This window comes from Rhinolophus ferrumequinum, chromosome 27 (assembly GCF_004115265.2).
Source record: "Rhinolophus ferrumequinum isolate MPI-CBG mRhiFer1 chromosome 27, mRhiFer1_v1.p, whole genome shotgun sequence".
NCBI classification, from domain to species: Eukaryota; Metazoa; Chordata; class Mammalia; order Chiroptera; family Rhinolophidae; genus Rhinolophus; species Rhinolophus ferrumequinum.
The window spans coordinates 16122177-16142947 of record NC_046310.1 but is presented as its reverse complement, the minus strand read 5'-3'; the positions used below and the strand labels follow the sequence as shown (position 1 = coordinate 16142947).

General features: G+C 43.9%; 1 protein-coding gene and 1 pseudogene across 2 annotated transcripts in view; both read left to right on the top strand.

Moving 5' to 3' along the window:
* KIF26B (kinesin family member 26B) overlaps window positions 1–20771 on the top strand; it is a 407807-nt gene that overhangs the window by 148250 nt on the left and 238786 nt on the right. For both annotated transcript variants that reach the window (XM_033099718.1, XM_033099717.1), the window contains exon 3: window positions 5615–6151. In XM_033099718.1, the coding sequence (XP_032955609.1) occupies window positions 5615–6151 (537 nt within the window). The remainder of the gene's footprint in view (window positions 1–5614; window positions 6152–20771) is intronic.
* On the top strand, window positions 16964–20060 carry LOC117018418 (heterogeneous nuclear ribonucleoprotein A3-like; annotated as a pseudogene).

Here is a 20771-nt window from a genome sequence, read left to right as displayed (position 1 = left end):
AGGACACCGATGAGGAATGTGGCAGGAGGTGGGGAAGGGCGGGGATGCAAACCCAGAGGAGGAAGGATTATAAGGCGTGTGAAGGTACATTCCATTGATCTTCTGAGAAGCTGCCGCTTTGGGCAACAAAACACTGGATTCTCAGAGTACTATCCTCCATTCCTGGCCTCATGGGACAGCATTTATGGGGGAAGAAAGTGTAAGAACAAAGTAGAAAGAAACCTTCTTTGAAGAACAGCTTATATCTTATAGAGCTTGTCACCGGAGGCCTCTAGAATAATAAACCAGAAGCAAACATCAACAGGAATTTGTACAACACATGCTGGACACTGACTCCAGCTATTGCCTTCCCCACAGACCCAGAGGCTTTGGAGGGATGCACTCAAAGTACCCTTTTGGCTAAAATAACATGGAAAATCACCCTGTCTTCGAAAGTTTCATTAGCATTTACTGTTGAGCAACGTGTCCCTTGGAGGGTGGAAAGCATTGAAGAACATTAGTAAATGGTTTGGTTTGCTTGAGCAGTGGTTTTTGTTTTCTTGCTTGAGTTCCACAGACTTTTCGCCCTCGTTTGCAGCCCCACCTTACACATTGAAAGCTGGCTGTAGCTCTAGGAAAATAAGCATGCTACCTGCTTGCTGGGGTCTAACCTGGCTGGATAAAGTGTGTAGTACCAGTGTAGAGTTTTCCTGTAGGTAGGTTTCTCTTGTTTTCTTGCTGATGAGCTAACTTAATGGTAAAAGAAAACAAAACAAAACAAACAAACAAAAAACACAAAACCAAAACCTTTGCATATAAACATGACTTTCTTGGCAGCTTAGGGAAAAGAGTAATAGATTGTGTGTTGAGGCAAGAGAATAGAGAATCTATTCTAGTAGTTCAAGGAAGAGTCAGGTAAAAGAACGCTACCTGGATTATGGTGGACCCACATTAGGCTCGTTAGCCAAAATAAATATAGTTGGAAAACTGTATTACCCTTAGATTTGAAAGAGTTTGTTTCGTGACAATTGTGTACTGGGTGGCTAGCTCATTTAGATAAAATAAACGGAAGATGGACCTAGACCAGCTTTGTTACTTGACTGTTTTAGCCTTGGTTGAATTATTTTCATTCATTTATTTATTTCACAAATTATTATTGAGCCCTTACTATGTATTATAATAAGCACTATGCTAGACGTGGGGGAATTAAAGATGGAAAGAAAGAATATTTCCCCTTTAGGTGCTGAGTCTAACAGAAATCGTTCTACAGTTGAAACCTGTAAAGAATAACATAGCTCTTAGGATGGAGGAACAGGAAAGCCGGATAATGACATAATCAGATTTGCATTTCAGTAAAATCATTTTTTTGAGGGGTGGAGGGGTTACAAGGTCAAGGCTACAATCAGGGAGATAGTGGTGATCTGAGAAATGCTAAACGCACTAACATGGCCGTGAGCATGAAGAGCAGGGTTGGTTCAAGGGCTTTTGGGAAGAATCATCTTCCACATTTGGTGATTGGATTGCAGGGAAAGGTGTAGACATGGAAGGTTTTAGATTTTCAGCCTAGGTGCCTGAGTGGATAATGATACTATTCATTTCAATACTGACTATTGGAATAAGGATAGGTTTAGGGGCAAAAAACATTAATTTTGAACTGTCCTTTGGAAGAGTATGTCTCCCAGGCGATGTGTTCTAGGGGCGTTGGGATGAAAGGCTCAGAGTTCAGGAGAAAGGTCAGGCAAGGATGGAGACGGAGAATTTCCAGTTACTAGGACATAGATGGCCCATGGGCGTGGATGCCCTTGCTTAAGGGAAGAGAGATGTCCTCATAATCTCTTCAATCAGTCTTCCAGAAGACATGGAACCTAAGAGTTATTAGACTACAAGAGACCCTTAAGAACCTAGGCAGGACGCCCATTTTCCTGAAATGCCCCTGAAAGAAGAAGAAGAGCTCTAAAGCGACTGGAAAATCATTTTATGACATTTTCTTTGCCCTTTTGTAGCAGTCACTTATCGGGCAGACTGAGGTGTCTGGACATGAACTTCATTTACTCCTAACCTTCCTTCTGAGGAAGGAAGTTTTCTTGAATTCTTCTTCATGGTAGTTGTGGGGTAAAAATAATTTTGTGCTATTTTTGAAAAATGAGCATGTTTTGAGCACAGAACCCTTAACCCTAAATGTTTAAGATGAAAATGTTGCCCTAGTACCCCGATGGCCCGTTTTCATATGTGCTGAAATAAAAATAGGGACTTTAAAAATAGAGGTTCAACTTGTGTGTGGGTCCCCCCTGTTCCCATCTGAATGTTTCCTGAAGTCCCAGAATGAATCAGGATGAGACAATACAAATGTCTTTGCGGCCCATGAGCTAGGTAGCATGCCAGACTGTATGCGTCATTCTGTCTGTGGGTCCAGGTGACTGGGTGCCAGCCGAACCAGTGGTGCTCCCTCATCCACGTGCTGGGGCCCCTGCCATCCTTTTGGGTGTCCAAGCTTAGTACGTGTGAGTCATCCATGGTTCAAGCCTCCTTTTTTCTTTGCTTCCTATTTATTACCTCTCTGTCTTGAAGTAGTATTCTCTTTATTCTAACCCTGGCAGAAAGCTCTGTCTGTAGACTATTCCTCTGTGAAATTTTGAGTGGCACTCAAATATTTATAATGGGTGGACAAGCACTTGGAAGGGGTTTTAGTTTCCCTAAGGTGTAGCTTTTGACTCACTGGGGCCTTTTGATGCTGCTAAAGTTTCAGATCAGGGTTGCTTAATTCAGGGAACACCTTTTCGACGTCAGCCAGCAATTGCAGACTCATTAAAGACTCAGTGTCTGCTTCCCCCTGATGAGGCAGCTGTGGGCTTTGTGCTGCTCCCGGGCTGTCTGTGGCCATGTTGGTGACACTGGTGGTGGGCTCAGCGGCAGCACTCACGGATGGTTTCGTGGATGATGCAGGAACCAGGAGAGGAGCCCCGAGCTCCATGCATTTGCGTGTGTGTTGATTGGTTGTGGACTAGAGGTGGCAGCAAAGGGACGTGGCATTAGGTAGCCCAGGACTCAGAGAGGACAGAAATAGTCCTCATGCCTCCTCCCATCCTGAGCCTGGTGCAGGGCCTGGCATGTCGGAGACCGACATATGCTATTTGTTAAATGTTAGAAGGTGAGCAGCGAACAGCAATAAGCTGAGTAAAGAAGGTGTTGCTTCAAGGGAGAGTAGTAAAAACAGAAGAGAAAAGGAGTCCTCAGAACCAGGCGTGTGTCGTTTCTGTACAGTGGACGTGATGTCCATCTGCAGAGGTCAGAGTCAAATCCAGACTCTACCAGCATCTAAAAGAAACTGTGATGTGTAGATGGGACTGGTCATATATCTGCCTCCCTACTGTGACACTTCTTCCAGATGACTGAGTCGACGAAAAATATCCTAAATAAGCAGTTAACTTGAGGCTTCTTGAAACCCAATAGTTGGGGGCCTTGAAAGCATACGCTGTGGGTTGTGGATTGGTTTTGAATGCCAGCCTCTGATTTCTCCCACTGTCTCCAGTTATGTAGTAGAATGCAGGAATAAACAAATGCATTATGAAACAACTAAAGGGTGAAGTACCATGTGGTCATTAAAGATCACGTCTTCAAATGACATTTATTGATAAGGGAGAATTCTCATTATGTCATGTTAAGTGAAAAAGCAAGAAATTGTATCCTGGCGCAATAGGGGCCCAAATAAATTCCTTTGGAATAAAGGACCATTTTGTAGGTGAAAGTGGTGAAAACCTTCTATGTTTGTGCAAAAAAATGTGAGTCCATTGATGAATACAGCATTTTGGCTATTGAACTGAAAAATCATGGACGAATGGTCAAGAAGTCTGGGAGTAGTCCAGTTCTTAATGCTTTTGGAGCTCATTTTCCTCCTCTGAAAGCTGACTTGACAGTCTGCTCCAGAACAGTCCCCGAGGGACCTTTTTGGGTCCCACAGGTTCTGAGTTGTAATTAGAGACTCTGGACAAAGCAGAGTCCCTGAGAAGGACACCACATGGCAGGTCTCATATGGTCCGTGTCACTTGGTCAGCCAGATTTCACCAACCTTGACCTCGTATCAGTTCCCATCATTTTACGTGACTGTCTTGAGTTTCTACCTCCAGAGCGAGCCGCTTTTTGCTGCTGCTGTGTAAAGAGTCTTCTTGATTTATTAATCAATTAATCAGTGCCTGCTGAGGGGCTGTTCAGGGTAGTTAAACAAGGAAAACAAAATGCTGGAGACCATAATCAAGATGGATCGTAATTAAGAACAACCCCCCGCACCGATCTTCCTGCCGCCCTGGTGCCCCACCCCAACTCCCTCACCCACAGCTCATCCAACCCCATTCAGCCCTGATGGGGCTTCCGCCCCATATAAGCTGACAGCAAATTCCTGAAAGGCAGATTTTCTTTTAATATCCTAGAGGAAAATAAGCCTTGAGGTAAGCCTCATCAATTATTTGCAACAATTGTTGACTCTGAAAAGTTCAACCAGGCCCAAAATATGGCCGAGTAGCTCTGTTCATACACACCGACGCTGGATTCTTCTGACCCGGTTTCCCCACAAACAGAGTCATGGAGCTGGAAGGACCTGGCAACAAAGATAGGCGATGGCCTCGTGTGACAGATGAGAGGTTCAGAGAGGCTGAATTGTGCAAGGTCACCCAGCTAATGTGTAGCAGAGCTGGAATGAGAACCCAAATATTTTGATATCCAGTTAACACTCCTAGTGCGTATTTCTCCGTGCAATCCTGCTTTCCTGGAAAAGTGAAAGCAAAGTAAAATGAAAGAAATCATCTTTAGTAAATTAATTTTCTGATTTCTTTTAGATATGGGCTTCTGAGCTAGAGGTTTTTTTTTTTTTTTAATTTATTGGGGTGAGCTAGAGTTTTTGACAGTAGTTTTAGAGGACGTCTAGGGGGAAAAGGAAATTGGACTGTTTGTCAAGGAGACATTTTTCTTCTAATTGACCAGGGTATCAGCTATGTGGACGCAGGCACGGCCAGCTTGCCGTGGGGAAGTTGTCAGTACAGCGAATCTGCAGAGGTTTGCTGGGCTGCAGGAGCTGGCTGGATCTCTGGTCCAGAATCTGTTGAGTTTGGTTTTCATCACATAGTGCTAATGAGGTGAAGATTTTCTTAGAATAGAACCTCTGCTCTGGGCCCCAAGGAACACCTCCATTTGTTACCAACTTCCCATGGTTCACAGGGGACTGGGGGACCACAGTGCATTCGTCCAGAATGACTGCAGGCCCTCCCTGTCATGCCTGAACAAACATTTGTATCTACTTAATGAACACCTTCGGAGGATCCAGGTGTGGTTAATTCTTCAGTGGGCACACATGGAAGAACCTGGACTGTTCTTATTTGATTGGCCTGGTAAGGAGGATGCTTAGAAATTGTTTCTTTTTTTAAATTTCTTAAGGTCTCCATTATAAAAATCTTACATTTGTCAAATATGTTTGTCAACTGGACGCTCGTCTGATAGTCTGCTGCTCATTACTGTTGGACGTCAATCAAACTCTTTGAATACATGTAGGGCTTCACTTATAAACCAGCCATCAGAATAGCACTTAACGAGGCTTGAATTATAGGCTCTCTCTCTCTCTCTTTTTTTCTGCTTGTGTGTTCTCCAGGATCCTGCTTTCTCAGCTGTGATTCACGACAAGCTCCAGGTCCCCAACACCATCCGGAAGGCATGGAATGACAGGGACAACCGCTGTGACATTTGTGCCACACACCTGAACCAGCTGAAGCAGGAGGCCATCCAGATGGTGCTGACCTTGGAACAGGCCGCCGGCAGTGAGCACTATGATGGCTCCCCTGGCTCCCCGCCAGCCCTCTCCAGCATCCCCACCCTGGTGGGGGCCCGGCACGTGGGTGCGCTCCAGCAGCCCAGGGATTGGGCCTTTGTGCCCGCCCCCTGTGCCTCCTCCAACTACACAGCCTTCGTCACCAACAAGCATAGCAGCAAACCCAACAGCCTCGGGGTCAGCAATGGGGCCGAGAAGAAGGGTGGGTCCCCAACCCACCAGGCCAAGGTCAGCCTCCAGATGACCACCAGTCCCAGCAATGGGAACATCTTCAACTCAGTGGCCATCCAGGCCCACCAATACCTGGATGGCACCTGGTCCCTGTCGAGAACCAACGGGGTCACCCTCTACCCCTACCAGGTAAGCAGCCACTGAACAAGCGAGAGCAGGGTTGGCTAGAGTCAAAGCAGAGGTGTGGGCAGCACTTCCTTTTTCCACGCTTGTCCTTCGGGGAACTCCCCAACTCAGAGCCTAGTGGCCCTGCTGGATGTTGCTAAATAAAGATGAAATATACGAGAGAGCAATGATTCATGATAAGGGTCTACATCCATTGTCTACACGGTCTCAAAAGAGGTGTAGACTCCTTTCCTGATCTCTTCTACCTTGATGGACCGTAATCCTTTTCTATTTGCAACTCACCTTAAATACTGTTGTGATTAGTTTACCAGATGTGTTTTCCCCTTTTCTTATTTTCTTTTTTTAGTTATTTAAATTAGCACACACTCTCGCATTTCCTTATTGAAATAAGAGAGCAGGTCTTAAATCTGCCAAGGAATCTAAAAAAAAATTCTCTTAATGTTTCGTGGCTGAGTTTCCTGTTGGATGAGGTTTGGGTTTACCCTATGTGTTTTCTATTTCTCCTGCATCAGTCATGTGGGAAGCAGCCAAAAGCGTTGACTGTTCCGGTGGATAGAGAGGTGGCCGTGGTCTTGGAGTGTATTCGTCAGGGAAGATGAATGTGTAATAAATGATCTCAGGTTATTTCTTACTTGTATCTCTGTTGTATCCCCTGTGTTTGGTGGGTGGCCTTCCTCTGTGATAGAGGGACTCAGGCTCCTCTAGCTAGCATGTCATCATTTTCCAGGGGCTCAGAGCCTTCCACTAGACCTGGTACAACCAGCCAGGAAATGAGGGAAGAGAGAGAATACGGAGGATCTCACAGAGGGAGTTGGGGGCCCAGCCTGGAAGGAGCATACCTAATTTCCATCTACATTCCAGTGGCAAGAATCCAGTCTTCTGGCCCCACCTTCCCTCCGGGAGGCTAGGAAAGCCAATTGTCTTGTGCCCAAGAGAAAAAAGAAACGAGTTGAGTGCACACAGAGCACAGTTTGTGTTATATGGGGCAGAGGTACAGGGAAACATGAAATGAGTTAAATGTGGCTGATAAAATTCCTGCTAACTTTTCTAGAGTGTGAGAGGGAATATAGATTGTGTCTCTTAATATCCTACAAGAAAGTGGGGAGCATGGACCATTATCTTGACAAGTTATTATTCTTGGACTACCAAACTTTGCGTTTACTGGGTGCTTGGTAGCTTACAAAACAGAGTGCACACATCATTTTATTTAACCCCACAATAGGCCTGTGAGGGTAACAGGGCAGATGCTAGATCTTCCTTTCGATTTGGAAATTGAATGACCTGTGGCCACACAGTTAGTGACAGAACCAGCACCGGCTCTACAGCTGCTTGCAACTTTCCTAGTGTACCCCAGAACAGTCTTCTGTCCACATTTTTTCCAGATAATGGCTCTTTTCAGACATGGCACACCAAAGAAAAGGACTCTTATTTTGACCTGCAGGGGCCTTAGCTGCCACTCTATTTTGGGGAGAAGTTTCTGCGTTGTGGACATAAATATATATAATGAGGAACTGGTGGCAGACACCCTGGGTGAGGCTTCAGAGTCTAATGCTTTGTCATAACCATCTAGGGTCCAGGTCAGGAACAGAATAGCTTCTTTCCATTGGTGAATAATATACTTTTTTTGTTTGCCATTTTAAAGTATATTATTTTGAAAATTACAAAAAGTAATACATGTTTGTTGTAAAATCAATAACATGAAAAAGTTTAAATAAGACTTTAAAAATCAACATCACCCAGAACTCTGTAGCATTTGGGTCTATTTCCTCTATGTACTTTATACACACATAATTCATAAAATTGTGATTATGTTCTGTGATCTGCTTTTTGCTTAATATACTAGGTGCATTTTCCCATGCCGGTATATATTTTTCTAAAATATGATCTTTGATGGTGGCATAATATTCCATTATATAAATAGTGTGCATTATATGCATATGCCCTAATTTATATATCGAGCATCAATTAGTAGAGGTTAGGGTTTTGCTACTTTAAGTAAAACGCTCTCATGCACATCCTTCTTACGCAGGTCACATTTTCAACACATCTGTGGTTGTGCTAGCCACACACTCCTGTTACACAGACAACTCATATTTCACCATGTAGGGCCCCAACACACGTAACACATACTGGGTGCTGGTTAGAAGACACAGCTGCTGCACGGCCCTGGTGAGCAAGAGCAGAACTTGGAACTGGTGCTTTATGTAAAATATTCAGTGTTGGGAACGTTTGTGTGTGGTGGGGTGGCGGCAAGCTGAAGATACTGCTTAAAAAAGGAAGGTGAGGGGTTAGTGGTGCATTTCTTTTATCTGTGCAGTAATTCTTTCTGTTCTTTCTCTTCTTCCCCCACCTCAGATGAAAAAGAATTATTAAGTGATTAAGCTCTAAGCAAGTGCCAGATGGTGCGAGGTGTTAGGTGGGGCTCCTGCTCGGGCTGGAAACCCAGATTTTTGTCCTGCTGTCCTTAGGGGAGGAGGCAGGTGACCTAACCATTATAAGCCAGGGAAGTGAGTGCAAAGGTAGAGAGATGCCCAGACTGCTTTCAGGACACACAGAAGGGCCCACCATCCAGCCCGTGGGGCAAGGGTGGGTTGATGTGGCCAAAAGCCAGATACAAAAATGATTCACTCAAGGCACCAACTTGAGATTGTCCTGGGTATATTTGATTGCTTCTTTCCAATTCCAGAACAGACTAATTCATACATTTCCCCTGAGTAATAGTTAAAGGGATCAGAAGAAATCTCTCTGGGATAAAGGGATTTGGTGCCTGGCTGTGAATCAATGTCCCCGTGTCGTGACTGTGTCATCTTGGCGCCCTGCAGTGGGGGCTCGGGGTCTGGCCAGACTCAGTGTCTCCTGTTATGGACCTGTCCCTGCAGTAAGTATTCTGCAGTTCACAGTCGAGCGAGCTCGGCAGAGATGGTTGACTGCCCTGAAAGCTGACCTCACTTTTCCTGCTCGCCTGTACTCCCACTTCCCTCCCTGCAGAGCAGATGGTCCTCTGGACTAGTGCCAGAGCTGATCCCTGGGCAGAGAAGCATCTAGACTTTGTCACTACTGATAGTTCTGCTCCACGCTCACGGTCCTCAGCCATTAGAAGTGAAGAAGAAGAGGACACTGTCGTTTTGCCATTTAAGTGCAGGGAGAATGACAACGACGAGGACAGGCTTTCCCAGAGTGAGCAGCGTGAAACCTCACGGGTGAGAGAAAGGTCCCTCAGATCCCTCAGCTCCCTTTCTCCATTACCCACATCACTGTGTAACAATCGTCAACAGTCTCCCAAAGAAAGACTTTCTTCCATTCACTTGCAGACATTTAACACAGTCTATACACATACGTGGAAAGCAGAGAATGCTCTAGAACCTTCACTTGACCACATGACTTTTGACTTTGGAAAGACACGTCTGCACTACAGTTCTTTGTGATCAACCATAGGTTAATTACCTTTGTTGAACAGCAGCTGTGTTTGCCTGATTTACATTCATGATAGTGAATAAACTGTAGGAAAACTGTACACAAGACACTCAGAATCATAGAACGTTACTCTTCCAACCAGAGTCACGAATCCAGCTCTGTAGGATGGTAACCATCTTTTTCATGATGGTGGGAGATTTGGAGTCCGTCCTACCTCGGTCAAGTCCATGGCTCCACCAGTTGTTGAACCTCAGTTTAGTAGTTTAACATCTTAGTCTATTTCCTTACCTAAAAATTCCTACCTCATAAAATTATTGTGGAGAACAGTTAAGAAAAAAATGAAACTATTTTATAAACTATAAGGCAGGGATACCAATATCAATTCTCTCTTTTGACCCCCTTGTTTGCCAGAGAACTTCGAAGCTGAGATATAGGAAGTTTCTTTTGTGCACAGTTTCTTGAGTCGTAGTTGGAGCTCCCAGCTAGATTACAGACTCATTGAGAACATGAGTCCATTGCGTTCTCATGTCCCTCACAGCACCTAACATGTGCAAAAGTGGCGGCTCATTAGATACAGAAAGCTACAAGCTCAGGGGAACCCTAAAGTTGTTTCTCCTGACTGGCTCTAGATTTAGGGAAAAAATTCCAGGCTAAAAGACCCATTCAGACCCCAAGACTTTTAGTGGAAACCACCAGTTAATTGGCTTCAAGCTAATCTTTAACCTGAAGTATTTTAATGATACTCAGTAAATCCTTGGATTCAATGAATAGAATCCTGATGGCGTTTTGATGTCACACTCAATACAAGGGCACTTGAAAGGGTAGATGAACTGTATTTCATAGGATTTTGATACTTGTCAGGACAACTCAAGTAGGGGTTAGATTGATACGTAATAAATCCACAATGGGCTGTTAATGTGTTAAAGTATTAATGTGCCTTCCTTGAGTTAAAGGAAAATATCTTTGGGAAAAATGATCCTGCTTTCTCCAAAAGCATCTGTTGGAATCCATGTCAGAGAGAATGAATCCTAGACTGAACTCTGGCTGAACTCAGGTGGGCTTGTCTCCAGTATGGCTTTGGAAATTAATTGTGCCTAGAAAGCACAGGCATTATGGGAGTTTCCATTTTAAGACATGGCAAGAGGGACGCAGTGGCGGCACCAACCTGGAAACAAGCGAGGGGTGGCTAAGCTGTCGTGCTTAGACCTGTCTTCAGAGGTCAGAGGCCTTGGGAGGATGCGGTGCGCCCTGGTTATGGACGGCGTCCTAGTACCCCATAAGAGGAAGGCGACACTCTGGGAGGCTGGCTCATGCTCCAGGACTCGGAGTTTATGATTGACTCATGGAACCCAGAAGCCCGTGTTCTAGTAGAGCTTGTGTCCAGGGACAAGGTCTATCTGTGCTCCTTCTTCCCTGGGCCATTTTTCAAGAAGGAGCAGGGGCAGGTGTTTGCAGTGGCTCAAGATGGGAGAATTCCCATTCAGGTTCATTGCCCAGCCATGTGTCCCCAGAAATATGCTAAGTGCCCTCCCTGGGCCAGACCTGGTGTCAGTTTGCTGCCCACTTGCTACTGCTTCTGCTCAGCCAGAACAATAGCACAAAATGTCACAAATTATGACATAGGAAAGATTTTTTTTTTTTTTACCATCATAGGGTTTTGTTTTCTCCTGTTTATAGATTGTCAAGGGAGTATTATTTATCTTTATGCTTTTGACAAGCCATGAACACAAAAAAAGGAATCAGTTTGTATATTCAGTCAGGCACAGAGCATTCCTCAAGGAAGTGGTGCTTGGGGTGACATTCCAAAGGGGTTGTCACATCGTATGGATATAGGCAAGGCCATGGTCTGAAGGGAACACCCAAACCTCATCAGGAAATTTCAAAAATATTTTGTATCTGGTCATTTACTTGGTGTGGTAGGTTGAATAAGAGCCCCCGTCCCCTTTCCCCCAAATATGTTCATGTCTGGATCTCTGGAACCTGTGGATATATTACCTTACATAGTAAAAGGGGTTTGGCAGATGTGACTAAGTTATGGATTTTGAGATGGGGAGACCATCCTGGATTATCCGATGGGTCCAGTGTAACCATGGGGTCCTTATGAGAGACAGGCAGGAAGATCAGAGTCAGAGAGAGGCGATACAAGGATGGAAACAGAGATCAGAGAAGAGAGAAGATGATCTACTGCTGGCTTTGGAGATGGAGGAAGGGGCCACCAGCCAAGGAGTGCAGGCAGCCTCTAGAAGCTGGAAAAGTCAAGGAATCAGATTCTCTCCTAGAGCCTCCAGAAAACCAGCCCTGCAGACCCACTGTACACTTCTGACCTCTAGAACTTTACAGAATAGAAAATAAATAGAGAATACATTTGCTGAATGTGTGGTTATCTGCTTCAGCAGCAACAGGAAACTAGTATACCTGGTAAGCCTTTGGTAGCTGAAAAGCTTGGTAGGGGAAGCTGGATAAGGTTTATAGACGGAGGGGTAGCTGTAGAAACCTGCAGTATGGCCAGGAACTTGGGTTTTTCATCCCACATGACAAACTGCATTAGCCTGTGGATCAGGCAGCACATTAGCAAGTCAGATTATTTCATTTGGGTGCCTCCGCAGAATGAGAGGTTAGTCATACTGCACGGCTGGTTTTCAATTGTCTCAGATTTCCCTATTGTTATAGCATCATAATAACAAGCACACCGCAGCCCCTCTCCGTTGGTAGCTAGTAATTAGCATTATGTAAGTTGCTCATACTGTTGAAACTGCAGAAAACCTTCCAGGCAGGGGGTGTGGAGATGGAGATTCTTGACTGGAACATGTGCAAAAGGAAGCTCATCTTCTCTGTTGGATCTTCTGACCTATAAAATGGGCTTTCGCAGGACTGCTCCCGCAATCACTCTTACAGTCATGAGGGTCGCGTGAATTTGGAAGCACTTGGAAAATTGTAGAGCAGAATGTGTTAGTCGGCATCATTTTTTAATTTGGTAGGCAGAAGACAGCCAGTGGAGGTTTTGGAGCCGGGCATAGAAAAATTTCCTTGCTTGATAGCAGGGATTCTTGATCTTGGCTGCACCCTAGAGTCACTTGGGAGCTTTCAAAAAATAGCAGTGCGTAAGCCACACCCCAGACTAATTCAATGAGAATAGTATCTGGGGGTGAGACCCAGGCCTTAGTTTGAATGGCGAGGGCCAAGAACTAGAGCTTTAAAGAAGAGTGTATCTGGCAGTGGTGTAATTACGGGGAAGAGAGCAGTGAAGATAGATAGTTTGATAGATAAATAGATCTGTAAATAATAGACAGACAGAGGGTATACACGTTATTAGTTTCCTAGAGCTGCTATAACAAATTATTGCAAACTAGGCAGCCTCAAACAGTACAAATTTATTTATTCTCTCACAGCCTGGAGGCTAGAAGTCCAAAGTCAAGGTGTTGGCAGGGCCGTGCTCCCTCTGAGACTCTAGGGAAGAATCCTTCTTTGCCTCTTCCAGCTTCTGGTGGTCCGAGGTGTTCTTTGGCTTGTGCCTGCATCACTCCAATCTTTGCCTCTGTCGTCACGTGGCCTCTGTGTGTGTCACTCTGTGCTCTCTCTTGTTATAAGGATACCAGTCATTGGGTTTAGGGTCTATCCTAATGCAGGATGATCTCATCTGAATCCTGAACTAATTACATGTATCAAGACCCTATTTCCAAATAAGGTCACAGGTCCTGAGGTTTTCAGTGGACCTGCGTTTTGGGGGGAGGGCAGATTCAACCCACTACAGATAGATGATAGATAGATGGATAGATAGATAGATAGATAGATACATAGATAGATAGATAGATAGATAGATAGATAGATAGATAGATAGATAGATGATAGATAGGTTAGGATAGGTGGATGGAAGGTGAAGATGGCATTGAGGAGGTGAAGCATCCATGCTCCTTTCTTGCTGAACCACTTCTGAATAAAGAACAGGTACAAATGCTTACAGCTGGCCAGCTGTGGAGGATTCCCGTTCACGTTCTTTAGTGGGAAAGAAATACAGGGAAGGGGAGAAGACTAAAAAGGGTAAAGCAAAGAGACTGAAGAAAATGTCATACCCACAGACACACTTATACAGATGGAGAACACCTCAATGGCCGACGAAACGAAAAAACTATTTAAGGTTAAAGTCAATTTGTGCTTTTACAGCCATAGGAATAAATGTAAGCAGTACTTCTTGGAATGCTACCTGGGGATAGGTCAATTTAAGGTGAGGATCTAATCTGACTAGGGCTGAGTGGTTCCAGTCCTTTCTACCAAGCTGATAGTTTGGGTGAAATTGGTGGAATGGTTTGTATCTTTGTTTTTTTTTTTCCTTTAGAAATATTTCTAGGCCCCAGAAAGAGGTTAGAAATAGTGGGGAAGGTGCTGTGCCCGTTCTAACGGTATTTTGTAGTTTCCTCTCCCTTTATTGTGTGGGTGGGTGGGTGGGTGGTAAGAGGGGGTGGGATTGTGGCTGTTATCTCCCAAGCATAAGGGCCTGACAGACCTCCCCCTCTAGTTCTCCAAGGCTGGGCTGGAGGGCGGAGCTGAGAATTATTGCCTGAGGGAGGGAGGTGAAGTCAGAGAGAAAATTCTCTAGATGTAGACTCTTCTCACACTTATCTTTTGTTTTAGACTGCTTCCCACATCCTCTCTCCTTTGAGTCATCCTCCCCAGTCCTGGTTTCCCCGGGCAAAATATTTGCTTTCTTTATAGAGCCGAGGAAAAGAAGTTAGGAATACCCACTGTCCACAGTGAGCTGGCTAAGGGATAACGACAGCTACTGTTTGTTTGTTTTTTTTAATGATAAAGTACACACAGATTGTTTTAGAAAGTCTGAGGCTGATAGTTATCAATGATTTTATCGAAAGTCTCCCACAATGAGAGACTAGATGTTGGGTGACACTAGATTGGCTGCTCCTGCACCAGAAATAGAAGTCCAGCTTCCTGCTTACTGTGTGACCTCTAGCTGCCTTCTTAACTGTCACGCGTCTGTATTTTCTCCTCGGCACAGTGGAAAGTTGCAGAGCTGTTACAGGGATTATACCAGATACTGTATGGTGAATACTGAGCACTGTGTCTGACACATGGTAACACCTCAGTTAAGTGACATGAATCTTGAGTGTCATGTTATTTGAGTCAACTCTGGTTCAAGACTGAACACTGAATGGAATCAGGACCCCTTTTGCAATATAAGAACCAGTGGTAGAGGAAAAAGCAAGACAAAAGCAATAAAATGAAGATCAAGCACATGAAACAAATGTTAGCCAGCAAGTCAGAAAACATTAGGCACCTCTACATACAAACAGAAACCACCTTTCCATATGTACACCACATCTTAACATGAGAAGGTCAGATTCTAAGTAGAATGACCTCATTTCACCAGTAGTGAATACATTGATAAAATACTGGAAGGTCCATCGACCAATTTTCCTGCATATTTGCAGACCTTGATAAGGGAGGAAGGGAGGCAAAATGGAGACTTGAATTATTTAAAATTCTACAGGATGGTAGAGAGGTGGCATTTAAAACAATCCAAAATAGTAAAATCTCATTATTTTAGAGTTAATTTGAAATATCAAGCAATTTCGACCTTGATCATGATTCTTATTGACCAAACACTTTGAAACAGAGTGCTCAGGTCTTCCATTCTTGTTTTCCTTATTTATGGGAAAAAATATATATTTTTATATTTTACATGCCTATGGTAAAATGTAATTGTAATACATTTGCTTTATTACTCACTTACAGCTTTATAAAATACAGCTACTTCTTTTACAATTATTATATAATTTTCAGCCTTCCGTACATTGGAAAATTAGTCTCCTTCTTACCTACCCACCCCAGGCATACACCTAATTAATTTCAGTTTGAGATTTTACTGTGTTAACTGTCTTTAGCGTCACAAAGCAGCACACCTCATCGTATAGAGGTGTTTGTAAGCATTACTTAACGAGTCATATATTTCATATGCCTAAATCATCCCCAGGGAGTCGTTTAGGTGTTTAGGAAGGAAGGGTATTAGTCACCCTTTAGAGGACTCTGGAGACATGCATCACTGTGGCACCAGTGGCCTCAAAGAGTTAAAATGACCTTTCAGCAGCTGATCTGAGTGTCCAGGAATGACGGAGACATGGGGAGAAAGAAGGGGCCGTATGAAAAGCAAACACAGTAGAAGTCACATCTCCAATCAAGTCAATGACCAGGAGTTTTGCGATTACATAAGGAATCAGAGCCAATCTGACCGTTTTCTGTCGCCTTTAGCCAGGCTGCTTCCCGCGGTCCCTGTCGGTGAGGCTGGGAGGAGTGGCACCAGTGGGAAGATGGACCCATTAGCCTGTTTGTGACATGCTCCCTTTTTGATAAAAGCAAACAGACCTCAGGGACACCAATAGAAGCAAGATGGGAAGGCCGCCCCTGTGAATTCCACATGACAAGCCGGGGCCCCCAAATGTCAAGTGACCTGGCCAAAGTCACTCAGCAAGGACACGCCACCGCTGGCATTCCAACACAGTGTCCTGCGTCCTTGCCATGCCCCCCACCATCTTGTGGAGGCAAAGGGGCCATTTTCTGGGGAGGACCACCCACAGCACTCTCTAATAGTTCCTTACCTGATTCTGTCCCTAGGATTTCCAAGTCAGCTTTCACGTTGTATTGGTCTACGCAATAGGTGGAAATAACTGTCCTGTGTCACATCGTCTAACTGGGCAGTGGGGAGGCTGGTGGGGCAAAGCTGGAGACAAAGATGAGCCAAAAAAATACAAAAAACTAAAAGGGCTTTGTTAGCAATGCTGCCATCTAGTGAGACATACTTTAGCTTACTTAAGAGGCCGACTTATAACAGGCCTAATATGCAGAATTTCATCATAAGTTATATACATTTCTCAAGATTGATGAAAGGAAACAGGACCATTTCCTTATTAATACTGTGATCTTTTTAAACATTAAATCGATCAGGGTAACATTGGTTCGTACCACGGTATACATTTCAGGTGTACGACACTGTAATATGACATCTGTACACTGTTGTGTGCTCACCACCCAATGTGGTCTTAATTTAATAGAGTAATATGTGTTTAAATTCAGTGCCTTAACACATATCCTTTAAAAAGGGCCTTGTGGCCTGAACAGATCTTCAGTGAAAATGGAACTCGGTTTTGGCATAGTGGAAAGAACACCCAGGTCTGCATGTGAAACCTGGCTCACCGCTGTGGTGGCTGAGTAACATTTCAACCACACAAATCCTCAGTATTCTCTTCTACGGTGCCTAAGCATCCCAAGTATATATAGTATCCTACGATTGCTGTGACGATTAAGTTCATTCATTCTAAAAAAAAATTTTGAGTTCTAAGCACTGGATTTAAATGAAATATAATACACACGCACACAAACACACACACTTGCAGAATGAGATCCCAAACTGAGGAATTCTACGAAATCTACACAGGTGGAGTCCTGGTAGAGCCTGGCTCTCTGCCCTTTTTGCAGCCTAACAACACAGTTACAGGTGAGGTCTGCCTACCTGGAACAGTGCACAGACCCCTGCAAAACAGTGGTGGGACTGGTGGCTTCAGACCCCTGAGGCAGCCCTTACACGTGAGCGCGCTATAGCTAGGGTTCCAGCACTCATGTCACAATGCACACCAGAAACAGAGTCATTTGGTGGGACGCACTCTGTTGCCTTGAGATTCGTTTATAGCCCATTTCAGCTAAGATTATGGATTGGAATTTTTTGTTGAAGACAACGGTGTTTTTTTTCCTCTGAGGACAGATTGTACATTCTCATCTAAATGGCCTTTTTGATCGAATGCAGATGGTTGGGGGAGTAACTGTCATGCTTAGGCTTGGTGGCTCCCTCCCTCCAAACACGTTGTTCGAATAGCCAGTGCTCAGAGTTTCGGAAACTGGCCACTTTGAAGCAGCAACCACTTTGCTGAGTCCATTAGGAGGTAAGAGAGGGACAGATAGTGGAGACATGAAAATTCTTGCCCACAAATAATGAGTAGAAAAGACGAATGGTGGTCGCTGATGCTTCCTGGAAAAAATGAGAACCAGAAGGTGCTGTTCTGTCGTAAGTGTAGTGTAGATGCTTTACTATTCTAGAAAAGGTCTGCAAATCCACTTGCTCCTGCGGAGGTGACACACCAACTCATTCCTGGATTGCAAAAACTTGCAGGGAATGTTTCTGCCATTGAAGTGGCATCTACCACTTATGTCATGGCCTTGGGCAGTCTCACCATCTGCAAAGAGAAAAAACTGAAGTCCCCTTCTGCTCTCAGCTTTGTCAGCCTGTGAGCAGACAGCTTTGAGCTTTTGACATTTCACATTCCCCTATCAGCGTGCTCATCCTTAACTGGTTTTGTTTTTTCTCCAAAGTTACCAAGTTCACTGTCTCTTAATTCTGGGAGCCATACGTGAATATCATCAATTTAGTGTCATGATAATAAAAATAATCATTATAGCTGACACTTAGTACTCAGTAGATGACAGGTGCTGTGCTCCGTGCTCTCTGTGTACTAATTCAGTTAAGTTTCACAACAGTCCAATGAAGTAAGCTGATCATTATTCTCTTTCCAAAGATGAGGAAACTGAGGTACGAGTTCATGTAAATAGACAGCACTTGCACAGAGGAATTGCACCTTTTTGGACTCTGAAAAATTTAGTCAACAAGTGTTTTATTGAGCATTTACTTAGTTATTTGTTAGACTCAAGCTCAGTAGCTAACATTTCTACAAGTTTACAACATAAGTTTGATGTTAATAGTTAATGATATGGACGTTCTGGTTTTATCTGACTTTACATATTAAGCAAGTTCTAGCCTTTTGATTGTTCATATTTAGTTATATCGTCCCCAGTCTTCATTCTCCTCACCTCTCACACACACACTTTTTCTTTTTCTTCCTTTTTTTAATTTTAAATTATGCAATCACCTCTTGAGATTTCCAAGGCCTAATTATTTAACTTGTAAATCATTCATACTTTCCCCCTCATTCAGCCCTTATATTCTGAATTTATCACAGTTTATTTTCATCTCTGAGAATGGGTGAGCAAAGGAAGTAAAAGTATTTACAATAAAAATTAGTTGATTCTCTCATTAGTTTATACAAAAGGTTTAGCAGAAAAGGCAATGAGAACTAAAACTGAGTAAATAAAAAGAAAGTCACTTATTTAAACATTGCAAACTTTTCGACCTCTTCTAAGTAGCTGCTAGCTTCTAACTATATAATAGGCTAAGCTGAAAAAGAACTAAGGGCCTCTTCCTCTCGGTCCCATATTGAACTCGAGTTGGAAGAGCCGAGTCCAGTCTCAAAACGGAGGTAAAACCGCCGCCGGGTCGCCCCGGACTCCAGCCATCGCCGCTGCCGCGGGGGGTGGGGGGGGAGGCATGATTCAAAGGAACCAGAGCAGTTGAGAAAACTGTTTATTGGTGATGTGAGCTTTGAAACTACAGATGATAGTTTAAGAGAACATTTTGAGAAATGGGGCACCGTCATGGATTGTGTGGTGATGAGAGATTCCCCAAACAAAACCTTCCAGGGGCTTTGATTTTGTTACTTACTCTTGTGTTGAAGAGGTGGATGCAGCAATGTGTGCTCCACCGCACAAGGTTGATGGGCGTGTAGTGGAAGCAAAGAGAGCAGTTTCTAGAGAGGATTGAAACTGCCCATCTAACAGTGAAGAAAATTTTTGTTGGTGGTATTAAGGAAGATACAGAAGAATATAATTTGAGAGACCGCTTTGAAAAGTATGGCAAGATTGAAACCATGGAAGTTATGGAAGACAGGCAGAGTGGGGAAAAAAGAGGATTTGCTTTTGTAACTTTTGATGATCATAATACAGTTGATAAAATTGTTATTCAGAAATACCACACTGTTAATGGGCATAACTGTGAAGTGAAAAAGGCCCTTTCTAAACAAGAAATGCAGTCCGCTGGATCGCAAAGGTGGATCTGGCAACTTTGTGGGTCACAGAGGAAACTTTGGAGGTAACTTTGGTCTCGGTAGAAAGAAACTTTGGTGGAAGAGGCTATGGTGGTGGAGGTGGCAGCAGAGGTAGTTATGCGGGAGGTGATGGTGGATATAATGGATTTGGTGATGATGGTGGCAACTATGGCGGTGGTCCTGGCTGTGGCAGTAGAGGAGGCTATGGTGATGGTGGAGGGCCAGGATATGGAAACCAAGGAGGTGGTGGATATGGCCATGGTGGTGGAGGAAGATATGATGGTTACAATGAAGGGGGGAATTTTGGCGGTAACTATGGTGGTGGTGGGAACTACAATGATTTTGGAAATTATAGCAGATAACAACAATCAAATTATGGACCCATGAAGGGGGGTGGTTTTGGTGGAAGAAGCTCGGGCAGTCCCTGTGGTGGTGGTTATGGATCTGGAGGTGGAAATGGTGGACATGATAGCAGAAGGTTCAGAAAACTCAGCAGAAAAGGGCTATGGTTCTTAGCAGGAGAGAGAGCAAGGAGTTGTCAGGAAAGCTGCAGGTTACTTTGAGACAGTCGTCCCAAATGCATTCAAGGGACTAAAAATCTGCCACAGAAGGAACGATGATCCACAGTCAGAAAAGTTACTGCAGCTTAAACAGGAAACCCTTCTGGTTCAGGACTGGCATAGCCACAGTTTGCAAAAAGTGCAGCTATTGATTAATGCAATGTAGTGTCAATTAGATGTACATTCCTGAGGTCTTTTATCTGTTGTAGCTTTGTCTTTCTCTTTTTCTTTTCATTACATCAGGTATATTGCCCTGTAAATTGTGGTAGTGGTACCAGGAATAAAAAATTAAGGAATTTTTAACTTTTCAAAAAAAGAAAAAGAAAAAGAACCAAGTCCTTGGGGTTCATTGGTGTAAATGTATAAATTTCAGTAAGTATTCGTTACACGTTTTATAAAGTACGTGCCACTAGCATAATATCTATATAAACATCATCCACCGGATACACATATACTGTAATATAATGCCTATTATGACGCCTGTTAGAACCAAGCATTTAAACTTTCTAGAGCGCTGCTGCACCATAACAGGGTTGTTACCATTAGGAGGGCCATCTGGGGAAAGGATTACAAGCGGAAAGAAGAGCAGACATGTAAAGGCACAGAGATGTCATGAGGATGGTGTGTTGGGAACTGGAGAAGCAGCAGGGGATGAAGGCAGCCATTGAAAACAGGCAAAGCATGGGCTTTATCCTGAGCTGTGTACGAGGCCCC